At 27.4% G+C, this 12,787-nt stretch overlaps 2 protein-coding genes and 1 long non-coding RNA gene across 12 annotated transcripts; 1 reads left to right on the plus strand and 2 right to left on the minus strand.

Annotated features, from left to right (window-relative positions):
- Positions 1 to 295: 295 nt before the first annotated feature.
- Positions 296 to 8,075, minus strand: LOC136089314 (uncharacterized). 10 transcript variants are annotated; one of them, XM_065815261.1, is made up of 9 exons: positions 6,887 to 8,075; positions 5,126 to 5,390; positions 4,881 to 5,000; positions 4,537 to 4,657; positions 4,354 to 4,412; positions 4,130 to 4,208; positions 3,570 to 4,000; positions 1,013 to 1,178; positions 296 to 461 (listed from the first exon to the last, which is right to left on the minus strand). In XM_065815261.1, exons 1-2 carry the CDS (start codon positions 7,723 to 7,725, stop codon positions 5,336 to 5,338), a joined length of 894 nt encoding a protein of 297 aa, XP_065671333.1. In that variant the 5' UTR covers positions 7,726 to 8,075; the 3' UTR covers positions 296 to 461; positions 1,013 to 1,178; positions 3,570 to 4,000; positions 4,130 to 4,208; positions 4,354 to 4,412; positions 4,537 to 4,657; positions 4,881 to 5,000; positions 5,126 to 5,335. The 10 variants fall into 10 exon arrangements, with proteins under 10 accessions (XP_065671333.1, XP_065671337.1, XP_065671338.1 ...); XM_065815265.1 differs by having other exon boundaries at positions 4,585 to 4,657; positions 5,088 to 5,390; XM_065815266.1 differs by having other exon boundaries at positions 4,354 to 4,449; positions 4,585 to 4,657; positions 5,088 to 5,390.
- LOC136089704 (uncharacterized) lies at positions 2,158 to 3,205 on the plus strand. The gene is made up of 3 exons (XM_065815764.1): positions 2,158 to 2,371; positions 2,501 to 2,638; positions 2,736 to 3,205. The coding sequence occupies exons 1-3, from the start codon at positions 2,158 to 2,160 to the stop codon at positions 3,203 to 3,205; spliced, it is 822 nt and encodes a 273-aa protein (XP_065671836.1).
- A 2,658-nt stretch (positions 8,076 to 10,733) lies between the features above and the next one.
- Positions 10,734 to 12,124, minus strand: LOC136090143 (uncharacterized). The gene is made up of 3 exons (XR_010643202.1): positions 11,505 to 12,124; positions 11,149 to 11,202; positions 10,734 to 11,063 (listed from the first exon to the last, which is right to left on the minus strand). It is a non-coding gene; the product is annotated as an uncharacterized LOC136090143 (long non-coding RNA).
- Positions 12,125 to 12,787: the final 663 nt, after the last annotated feature.

Consider the following 12,787-nt stretch of genomic DNA (forward strand, 5'->3'; position numbering starts at 1 on the left):
AAACTATGTATATATAATTTTGTTACAATAATATAAAAAATGTATATATACATTTGTTATGCACAAGTTTTATGTTTACAAATGTATACATTTGTTTTATACTTGCTGCGTTTATTCCAACGAATAACTAAATTTTATTCGTAATTTATCTTAAAAGAGTATCCTTATAATAATGTCCTCTAGATCCTCAAGGATTTTCTTATGAAAAACTTATGGATACAAAATAATTTTTTCCGTTTCTATTTATCTAGTAAATAATTAGAAACAGAAACAACATTAATTAATAAGTAAAATATTATCTGCATTTTAAATTTATTTTCAAATAAAACGATGTTATTTTTTATTTTATTGCTTTTCTGTCGTTTGACGTTTATATAGCGTGCCATGCATACGCAACCACTTTCCTATGGCGGTTGTTATGTCGCTATCTTTAGCAGTTTTATCTTGTAGTTTGATAGCATCTAAAAAAACACACAACATAAACAAACAATGATGCATCAAAAAAAGTAACAACCCGAAATAAGTAAGAATCCGAAATAAGTAACAAGTATTATAATACGGCCGGATTTATGCCGAACGTTTATAGGAGCCCCACAGCACGGCCTGTGGTGGATTATGTGTTAAGCAAAAATAGGCAGTTACCTAAAGCCCGGATTGAATATAGGACTGTAATTTTAGTATAAAGTTAGAAAGTAAACGTTAGTTACTTTACTTTGCTTATTGACTTCAAAAAAAATAATCTAACGTTAGATTATTTTTTTTGAAGTCAATAAGTAAAGAAGTAAATAACGTTTATTTTCTAACTTTATACTAAAATTACTAAATGTGTTGTTATACCTTTTATATTGTACAATATAAAAGGTATAACAACACATTTTGTAATTCTAATTAAGCCTTCTGCCTAAGGCACGAAATAAACCCGCCACTGAAGAGCATTTTAATGACAACCGATGGAACTTTTAAGGGTTTAAGTGTTCAAAACAACAAGGTAAAAACTCAAAGATGTACTTACCAATAATAGCAGAAAATAATACTGGGCACTTTTCACAAAATGAGATTTTCTGATTACTGTCTTTTATGTTAAAATGACATGAAGCCTCGTCGCTCATCAATTTTTTCATGGCATTGTAAGTCATATCTATGGTAGATTTTCCACCCACATTACATACTGATTCTACCTGGGAAAAAAAGTTGTTAACTTTAAAAACGACACAAAATTCAAGGTAAAAAACAACTTAAGCCAAAAACAAAAATAATAATGTACAACTTCTCACTGCATAATCCTTGTTTACTATTAGTCAGGGTAGCATGGTTTTAACCAAATGGTTTAAACCATTGGTTTAAACCATGGTTTAAACCATTGGTTTAAACCATGGTTTAAACCAATTAAAAAAATGTTGGTTTAAACCAAATTAATTTTTTTTTTTAAAAAGATTTGAACTTACAACAGAAAACTAAAACAGGGTTATGTTAACAAATACAACTAATCTTTAATATAGATATTTTTTTTAAATCCATGATTTTTGTTTCTGTTTTTTCATAGAATAGAGTCCTCAGTGTTCTTATAGAACAGAGCAGTAATAAATTAGTAATAACACTTATTTATCTGTTTTCTTCTACAGGCTTTTTCTCCTTCATTAGGTTCATCAAGAAGCATTGCTTCCTGATGAACTTATTTCATCAGGAAGTTTTCTTAACGATATATATGTGTGTGTGTGTGTGTGTATATATATATATATATATATATATATATATATATATATATATATATATATATATATGTATATATGTATATATGTGTATATATATATATATATATATATATATATATATATATATATATATATATATATATGTATATATATATATGTATATATATATATGTATATATATATATATATATATATATATATATATATATATATATATATATATATATATATATATATATATATATATATATATATACATATATATACACACACACACACACACACACACACACACACACACACACACACACACACACACACACACACACACACACACACACACACACACACATATATCGTTAAGAAAACTTCCTGATGAAATAAATATTTAAATGTTTAGCAAAACTATAAGTAGTTCTAACATAATTTATTGATACCACAAAAAATGTCTCAAAAAACTGGGCGCAAATGTGATATGATTTGTTTAAAATATATACGAGTGACTGTTCCAGAAAGAAAGGGGTGCAGAGCAGTTTGTAATGCGTGTAGAAAAGAAATGAAAGGTCAAATTCAAAGGATGCATGAACATATAAAAAAGTGCAAGCAATCACAAGCCCATGAAATTATGGAGTCAATGGAAGATCAACAACTTCTTGAAGGTAGTTAAATTACTGCATTGCCATTTTAAATTTTAAACTTTCAATAAATTGTAAACATATATATTTGAATTATCATGTATAGACATATTAATTTAGAATAATTCAATAAACTGCAATTTCATTTTAAAGGTAACTCACCATCAACGTCACAACAACAAATGAAAAGGTCTCAGCTCAATTCAACATCAGCTGATAAATATTTGAAAATAGATAAGTTTTTCACACAAACAAGCCTCAAAGAGAAAGATTTATTTGATCTGCAACTTGGTAGATTTATATACAGTACAAACTCTAGCTTCAGAACAGTTGAACACAAAGAATTTTATATATAAAAATAAAAAATTTATCAATATGCTTTATCCAGGATACACTGTACCTAATAGAACTCAAATTGGAGGAGAAATATTAGATAGGGTTTATGCAGAAAAAATTGAAAAATGTAATATATTGAATGGTAAAATTGTAGCCATGTCTTTAGATGGCTGGAGTAATGTACATAATGAACCTATAGTTTGTATCTCTGTAATTACAGATAAAATTAACATTTTAGTAGAAACAATCAACACTTCTGGTCATTCACATACTGGTGAATATCTTACACAATTAGCAAGAGAAGCAATAGATTCTGTAAGATGTAAATTTGGATGCACAGTAAAAAGCTTTGTGACTGACAATGCAGCTAATATGAAATCAATGAGACAAGTACTGTCATCTAAAAGAGATATTATCATAACTTTTGGGTGTGCTGCTCATATGCTGAATCTTTTAGCAAATGATCTTTACATTGAAAATGTGAGCAAATGTTACACAAATAATAAAATATATAAGAAATAATCATAAAGCTGGAGCAATTTATAAATTAAATGGAGGAGCAAAATTGCCACTTTCTACTGAAACTCGCTAGAATTCTGTATGTGATTCACTTGAAAAATATGTCAACAACTGGAGCATCATTTTCACAATGTTTGAAAAAAATAAAGAATTAGATCCTATGATTGGTAAAAAAGTAAGTGATATACAGATAAAGCGAAACACAGAAGATTTATTAAAATATTAAAACCAATTGCAGTAGCTCTAGATAAGTTGCAAAGAGATCAAACAAAAATAAGTGACACTGTTGAAATTTTTAAAGATTTGATAAACAGTTTATCATTTTTAACAAACGAAAAAAAAAAAAAAAAAAATTGAATCTAGATACCTTCAGACTGTCAATGATGCTCATTTCCTGGCAAACACAATAGATCCTTGATATTTTGGATGTAATCTTTCTGAAAATGAAAATGAAGCTGCCATGAATTTCGCAGATAAAGAGTTCAAGAATTTGTTACTAATAGTATTCAAATTAAAAGCCAAATCTAAAAACCTAATTTTAACCAAAAAAACCTTGGTTTTTTTGGTTTTTTTAAAAAAACCTATGGTTTTTGGTTTTTTTCAAAAAAACCGGTTTTTTTGCAACCCTGCTATTAGTTGACAGATTAACTTCCAGATCCAAAATTTCATTAAAACTTAGTTTTGACACATGTAATGGTTCGACTAAAGATTTTAAATCATTCTGCTTAAATGAGACTTTGAAGTCATTAAAGTTTTTTTCTATTCGTGCTATTGCTGCTAACATTGTTCTTTTGAAGGCTTTAAAAAAATTAAGATAAATTTAATTTAGACAATTTTAATTTACTAGCTACAACTAGGGTTATAAAATTACAGGAATAAAATTACTAGATTTGTTCATAAAGAAATATTAATTGAACTTTTTCTTACTTTGATCAGAAATATGGTCTTTATCTGTTTCCCCAGCATTCTTATGAACTTCTTTATTAATTGCTTTTTCACAAGTTAACTAAAGAATGAGTATAGTTATCAGTTAGTTTGCAGATAATCACAAAAATAAAAAAATTTCTACCAATAAAATTTTTTTTTGTAAAAAGAAGTCAAAGAAACTCAACTAAAGACTACTTCTTATTATTAAATTCAACATTACTGACCCCTTCACTGGAACTATTTGCTGCAGAATTGCTGTATGAAGATACACAAGAACCATTATCTGTAATTTATTGTTAATAAATCCATCAGTATGAAAACTTCATTCATCAGTATGAAAAAAGAACAGAAAGAAAACAAAACTTTAATGAAACTGGATTTTTATAATATATAAACATAATCTTTACTGTCTAATTTTGGAAATGGTGTACTGGAAAAACAGACTTCATCCTCACTTGTTTCTGTATCCATTGACTACATTCTGTATTCTTTTTTTTTTTGATGTTCTGGCATTAGCAAATCTTTTTTCTAGAAATGAAACAAAAACCTTAGTTGTACTTATTGTTATTTCTTTTTTTTTTGAATATTTAAATTTATTCAATTGATAATTTTGAAGTTGATCTATACATAAGAGTTACTTCAACACTACAAGTACTAGTTGTGGTTTTCTTGACTAATAACAGTAACATTCAATATAATCTGATTCAAATCAAAAAGTTTCATACAAGAAATACATTTAAAAAATGCTCACCGAATTGATTTTGATATGCAAATGAATAAATTTGGTTGTACTTTCTTTTTCCTAATTGTGGATTGTGATCAGATTCAGATTCTGAGCATGTTTTAATGGAATCACAACTGATGTAACTCTCTAAAAATATACTAATTCACATAAATAAAATTCATTTAAATTTAGTATTATTTTAATAAATAATGAATTGAATTCCCTTATAAATACCTGCACTCCCAAAATTTTGTATTAAAACAAAAAATAACCAATTAGTTCCAGGATTTTGGCAACGTTTAATATGTGGCATCTTTAGTATCTTACATCTGTGGCATCTTTAGTATCTTACATCTACATCTTTAGTATTGCAAGGCCAACGAATAAACTCTTGTCCTTCTTCTTCTTCAATCCAATTGGTTGGCACTGTGCCGTATTGGATTTTACTCCACCCATTTGCATGTGATTCTACCCATTTTACTTTAAGAAAATGCCATAATTGTCGGAATAATATAATATAAGTGTCGGAATTGTAATCTATTTACAAAAAATCTTTTTGTAATATATATTTAAAATCAAAAATCAATTTAAAATAAGAAGAAAAAAGGTATTTGATAGTATTGATATGTGAATATTGACATTATTGGGTTTTTAAATATATTCAATAATTAAAAAAATATATCCAATAATTAAAATTACAACTTCAAAACAAAATTAAATACTTAAATCAACTAACCAGTTAAAATCAATCAAACAATTAAAAACAATCAAACAGTTAGAATCAATCAAACAGTAAAAAATAATTCCAAGACATTAAAACAACAAAAATGAAAACAACAAATTTACATATACATTTATTTAATGTAACAAATGTCACAATGAACTAAAGTCATAAAAACAAAACCCCCTTTTGAAAAAGGCATAATGATTGCTTTGGAAAAAATCTGTTTTTAAAAAAGTGCTTCTTTTTTAAAAACAGATTCAGTATAATTATCAATCGTAGATATAAAAAAGATGTTGTATGTAGAAGACAAGTCTGGTTCATTAAAATAATGCGAGAAATATTTTAATTTGATTAACCTTCCAAGGAACATATCTTCACCAAGCTTTTTTGTTATAATTGTGAACTCAGACTTTGCAATAAAAAAGAAGCTATTTTTTTTCCCTCATTTTCATGGAGTTGTGACTTTTCTTCTAACCTTTTGACAGTCTGAGATATAACATATCTCCCTGAGTGTACCACTTTTTTTAAACATCCTAATTAATTTTCAAATGGATAAGCAGATAGCTCATTTAAAGACTTATTATAATTTAAAACATCATCAGCTATGTGTATTAGAGAATGGACATTATAAGATGAAAAAGTCTCCCCATATAATATAACAGCCTCATTAGTAAACCAATAAAATAACTTTTTGGAAAATATTACATAACGTTTTTGTTTACAGAAAACATTAGAAAGAAGTATACGCGTAGCAATTGACAAAGCAAGAAACAAATTGTATTCTTTACCAGAGATCTTACCTTTTAGTACAACTAATCCAGAGTACAAGAGAAAGAAACGAAACTCTACAGCCTTAAAATATAACAAGTCATCTAGTTTTCTTGCAGTACGTTGAAATTCTGAAGGGGTCATTTCTGCAATAAGAAGCATTTCAGCTGATATTTAATCAATTACATTTTGGTTTAATCTCACCCAGTTGTGTAACAATCTCTTCACCACTCCTAAACATATCAGATGCATGTAATCCAATACAAATCCACTTACCATAGAAAAGTCTTAAGAAAGTAAAGGAGAGAGTGGTTTGTGTTGATGTAAATCATAAACACCACAACTAAACTTTGCATCTGTTCTAGGTGGTGCAGATGTACCTAACAGCCTTACACCTTGTTTAAATGAACCATGCTCTTCACATCTTTCACAAGAGTTGTATCCACTGTGACCTTGAATACACTTTAAAAATGCTCTTGCTGGAGCGTCACATATAAAAGCAGTTAAACAGACAGGAAAATAAATATTATTATGCTCATACCCTTTATTTAACAAATGCTTCATTTCTTCAATAAACTCCTCAGGGTAGCAAGAAACATTGTTAGGTTTAATTTCACCATACCACAGAGCAACCAAATATGGAGAACTTTTATTAACTTTGATCAAAATTGGCCAAAACAATTTGCATTGACTTGAATATACCTTCACTCCATCTATATTGATTGTCAAGTCTAAAGACTTCTGTGTATCTTTTGAGAATGTTAAATAATATAATAAAGCATTAGCTACTGTTAGATATATGAAATCACCGCCAGCTTTTTTAATAATATTCATATTGCGTAATGTTTTCTTTAATGTTCTGTTATCTTTTGGTAAACTTGGTACAACACTATATAAATAAATTAAAAGCTCATTTAACGGAGCAGTTTTAATGTTATGTTTTAAAGACCACGTTCGTAGAAAAGATATGAATGTTACATCTTGATTAGCTATTTCAATATTTTCATTTACATCTGTTGCACTGTTGTATACTTTTTCATTATCTGAGGAATCAATATCAAAGGGAACACAGTCATCTTCATCGAATAAAGTATAATTACTAGAAAAATTATTTATGCTGTCAGAGTCAGAGGAATAACAGTTTTTAAAATTTTGCTTAGTGCAGACAATATTTTCAATTAGTTTTTGATGGTTAGTTTCAATTGGAATTTTCTTGATGTTTGATAATTCTGCAGTAGAAACTGCTGAAGTAGAGCCTGATGAAGGAACTTTTTTGTCTCTATTCTTATCTTCTTTTAATAAATCATTAATCTGACTATTTTTATTGCGCCAGTCTCTCATGTAATGCTTAAAATAACTACTTCGAGATTTTTTAATCATAATCAGTAGTATATTTAACAAAACTGGGTAATTTTTCAAGTATTTGCTACAATTTTATCATGAAATAAAAATTATACGCTTATAACAATATTCTAAACCTAGCAGAAAGCAACCAGTAATATGGGTTATGGTCGGTCTGTTACATAATTAATTTATAGAGGCTATTTTCCACAATTTAAGGTTGTGAAACCTTAACTAATACCCTTTTAAAAAAACGCCTTCAAATTGAAAAAACTAAACAATCTGTAAAATTAAGAAAATTGTCTTGAAAACTTTAGTTTAATTTAAAAGACATCATAATAGATTTAAAATATTTTCATTAAAAAGCAAAATAACAAATACTTCAAGGAGCCAAACTATAAACATTAAAGATAAAAAATCAAATTGAGATAAATAAATTGCATTTATATAGCTAAATATATTGTCTTGCCTTACAGTAAATTTTAAAAGCAGTGAGTTCAATAAATTAAACTACAAATTAATTATTTTTAACAATAGAATGTAGCATCATTATATTATGATAATTGGGTAATGAACCAATTTAACTATATTTAAGTTTAATTGGTGAAAAACAAATAAATTTTAATTAAAAAAGATAAAAACAAATTAAATATACAACATAATATATTATTAAAAAAAAAAAAATTACAAATTGCATGTATAAATGTGTGGTTGGTAAAGTTTTACTCGCGCTGAAACAACGTTGAAGCAACAGTGTCCTGACAACAGTTGTAAATGGCGATTTTATCACCGTTAGTTTATTAGTGTTAATTCGTTGATCGCCGTTGATCACCACTCAACATCACCGGATCAACGTTGAATCAGCAGTGTTGTGCACAACGGGTAAAGAGTATGGATTAGGGTATCTTATAAAATTTGCATTCATTTAAAAAAAAAATTCTTGGGGCCTTTCCGGACCCTCAAAAAAAAAAAAAAATTGTTAATAATCATTATACCCCACCACGGGGTAAGTTGGCGCAAACTATAAAAATGATTATTAATGCACTATTAAGTGCAAAATTAATAGAAATTTTTTTAAAATTAATTTTTGCAACAATTTTATCCCAAAATTTAATATTACTTTTAGCTGGTACAAAATATTAGTCCGTATAAAAGCCAAACAGTAACCCACCTTTTATCTGTGGAAAAAAAAACTAAACAAAATTTTTTTTTAATTTTTTTGTAAGAATAAATATTTTCAATATTGTTAATTTTTTTTCATTCGACTAAATATTTTCTTTGTAGAGTAAAAAGGAAGCGATGTTCTAAAAGTTACGTTTTTGTCTAAAAAACGCATAAATCTCAATATCTGCCATGCGCATGCGCGAATCCTGACAATACTACAGTGAATGATGAAATGGTCAATGAGGAAGTTTCTGAGTAATTTTTGTCACTTTCTGATGAAAGGCTCTAAAGATAAACGCAGTTCGTCAACTTACCCCTGCGGCCAACTAGCCCCGGTCTCCCCTAATAATAATAATAATAATAATAATCAGCTGCTTATACAACTTTTTACCGTGTTGACAACAATATTTTTAAAAAACTGTTGGGATTTTTTAATGCAACTCTTCCATTCCAGTTAAACATCTATTTTCAAAAGGAGTATAAGATATTGTGGACTCTAAAATTGGTTGTCAGATAAAACAGTTTTTGAACAATTTTTGTTACTGAAAACCATTAAACATTATTATTTGATTTGTTAGTTGTTATTTTTAACTTTGAAAGCTTTAAAACATTTCCGATAATTTTAAAACATTTCCGGTTTTTTTTAAAATTATTTTCTATAATTATCGAAAATGTTTTAAAACTATCGGAAATTTTAAAACATTTTCGATAATTTTAAAACATTTCCGATGTTTGAAAAAGTAACTTGAATTTTAAATACTTTGAAATTAAGCATTTTGTATTTAATTTTTAATGCATTTTTGACCAAGTATTATTAACCAAGTATTTGTTTTCATCTAAATCAGGAACATCTAAATAAAAGTCTTAACTTAAAGCATATATAAATATTCCGCTTTTAACTCAAAGTAACGTTGAAAGCTTGTATAAATATTCCGCATTAAACTCAGAATAATGTTTGCTGTTGAAGAGGCCTTGTTGAATTTACCTGTATTATGTTTTCTTTTTTAGAACAATAACCTTAAAAAATATTTGTTTGTCTTTAAGATTTTTCCACTAATAATGAGTACATAGTAAAAATAATATCAATTACAACAAAAGTTGTAATTGATAAAAATACATCGAGTGACACTATAGTGTCACTCAATGATTTTACTAAATTTACAAATGTATATTAACAATAAATATTGTAATTAGGAAATAATAAAAACAGTGTCACTCATGAATTTACTAAAATGATACCAAACTATTGATAACATAAAAATTTATAATAATAACAATATTGTGATAAGAAATAAGAAGATAAAGGTAAAGCTATATAAAGACAACTTTAAATAAAAGCTATTTAAATAAGGTATTAAACAGAATGAAGAGACTAAATTAAGCCATATCACTCCACATTCCAAAAATATCAATAAAAAATTACGCATAACTAATGTAAAATGCAAAACAGATATGAAATGCATAATAGATGTAATATGCAAAACAGATAGAAAATGCATAATAGATGTAATATGCAAAAAGAAGAAAAAATAAAATAGTAAGTTTACAACAAATACTAATACTATCCAATACTCAACAATCGGAAAACATTAACAAAAACACGGTTCCAGTAGGCACAGCGACGTGACAAAAACGTGAATTTCACGTTATTTTGGCACGTGACATTTAGGTGACTTTATGGTCCCCATGAAATGACCAATTCACGTGATTTATGGACGTGTTTTTCACGTTACTTTTGGCACGTGATATTTAGGTAACTTTTTGGTCCCCATGAACTGTCTAAAAGACGTGCTTTTTACGTTAATTTTGGCACGTAATATTTATGCAATAACTATGCTTTATAAAAACGAAGTGTTTGGATTCGTGCAAAGAAAAAAAACTCATTGTCGAGGAAATATTTAATACGTATTAAATTACATGGTTTTATTAGTCAGTATATTAGTTCTTGACATAAACATTTTGAATTTGTAATAAAAGCTGCACTTTTGTTAAAATATCCTCCTTATATCCAATAAGTAATAAGTACAAAGTCATAGATCTGCAACTTACAAAGAGCACGCTTCGATCCACAAAGAGCGCACTTCAAACTTAATCTAACGAACCAGACGATATATTCTCCCATAATAGCACGCTTAAAACATATTCTAACGAATCAGTCGATATTTTCTCTTATAAGAGTACGCATCAAACTTTATCTAATGAATCAGATTTAGCTGAAAAGAAACAAATAAAATCTTAAATAATAATATGATTATTTAATAATTATCTTAAATCACAAGCTTTAAAAACAAACCTTACTTGGTAAGTTGCCAACCATTTTGGCAACAAGATTTTCTAGTTGTTTTCTTTTATCTAAATCATTAAATAATTCTAAGAAAACAATACTACATACAATGTAGAAAAATAAAAAAAGCCATTTGCCTTCTAATTTTTTACTCTTATTGCTAAAAAATAAATAAGGATTTAATAAAAAAAGACATAACAAAAAAGTCGACAGATACATAAAAAGAAGAAGTACAAAATAATAAATACAAGTTTAAAAAAATATTGTTTATTTATATATATCTATATCTAATATCTGTCTATAGATAAATTTATATCTATATATAAAGTTAATAACTGATGCGCGTGATTAGAAAAAGACCTGTACTCACCTTATGCGATAACATCTGATTAAATAATTTATTTTCTTTGTTTTCCATCTTCTTATATTTGCACTTGTTTCTGCATTAACTTGTTCACACATTAACTCACTAGATGCAAAGGTGACTGCCCACAAAGTTGCTTTAAATGAGTAATCTACAAAGTTTTGAACACTAAATGTAATTTTAGAATGCACACAGAAAAATTATAACAATTTTTAAAAATGTAATAGTTACCACATAACCACACAACATTATAGTGGGGATTTTATATCATGATTTTCCTACCCATGGTGAGATTTTCACCTTGAGGCTCCTTTAGCTGCGGAAACATTTACCACGGCTAAGGAGCCTCATCTACCCCTAATTATATAAAATATATTAAGTATAAAACTAAAAGTATGTATAATAAAGTATTGTCAAATTAGGTCACCAATAAATACTGACTGCTGAAAATTCAACTCAGAATCAAGTTGCATTCTCCAACAAGATATGAACTAAATTAAATTCTTGCTACAGGGTGCGATCACAAAAGAAGACGAAGAGAGGGAAAAGTGAATTTTCTCAAACTTTAAAAGTTAAAAGGTTACTGTGTCTTACTACGAAATGATATTCCTAGGCAATAACATAACAATACAATTGGATCTTCCTAGTCAATAATATTTTATACAGAACTTATCAGTTGTCATGTAGTTTAATAAATTTAATATTAAATAAGTTATAATAACTTATTTATTATTAAATTAATTACATTGACAAATTTGACACTCTAAAATATTATATAATAGGGTAGAAAAAAAAGTATACCTTGTATTAGAGTTTGATCTTTTGCAAAAAAAATAATCCCTGAAACTAAACTATAAAAAAATAGTAAATAAAATAAAGAATCTCTTTCCAAGTTTCTAATCATAGGTTTTTATTGAGAAAAAAAAAAGTTCCAAAATACACAGTATTTTGGCAACGTAACTTTCATGGTTCAATCAAGTAAAGTTGTAACCTGGACGAGGTCACCTAAAATATACATGATTGAAACGTGAAGAAGGAAACTGGGTAAGAGCATGCATCAAACTTTATCTAACGAATAAGTCGATATTTTCTCCAATAATAGCTAGCGACACCAAATTTAGCTAAAAAGAAACAAATAAAAACTTAATAATATGATTAATAAATAATTATCTTAAATCACATATTTTTAACACAAGTCTTACATGGTGAGTCGCCAACTGTTTTGGCGACTTTTTAAAAAAGCAATGCTATATTTGAGAAAAACTTGCTTTACATATTGGAAGGTTGTC

Source organism: Hydra vulgaris, chromosome 13 (genome assembly GCF_038396675.1).
Source record: "Hydra vulgaris chromosome 13, alternate assembly HydraT2T_AEP".
NCBI classification, from domain to species: Eukaryota; Metazoa; Cnidaria; class Hydrozoa; order Anthoathecata; family Hydridae; genus Hydra; species Hydra vulgaris.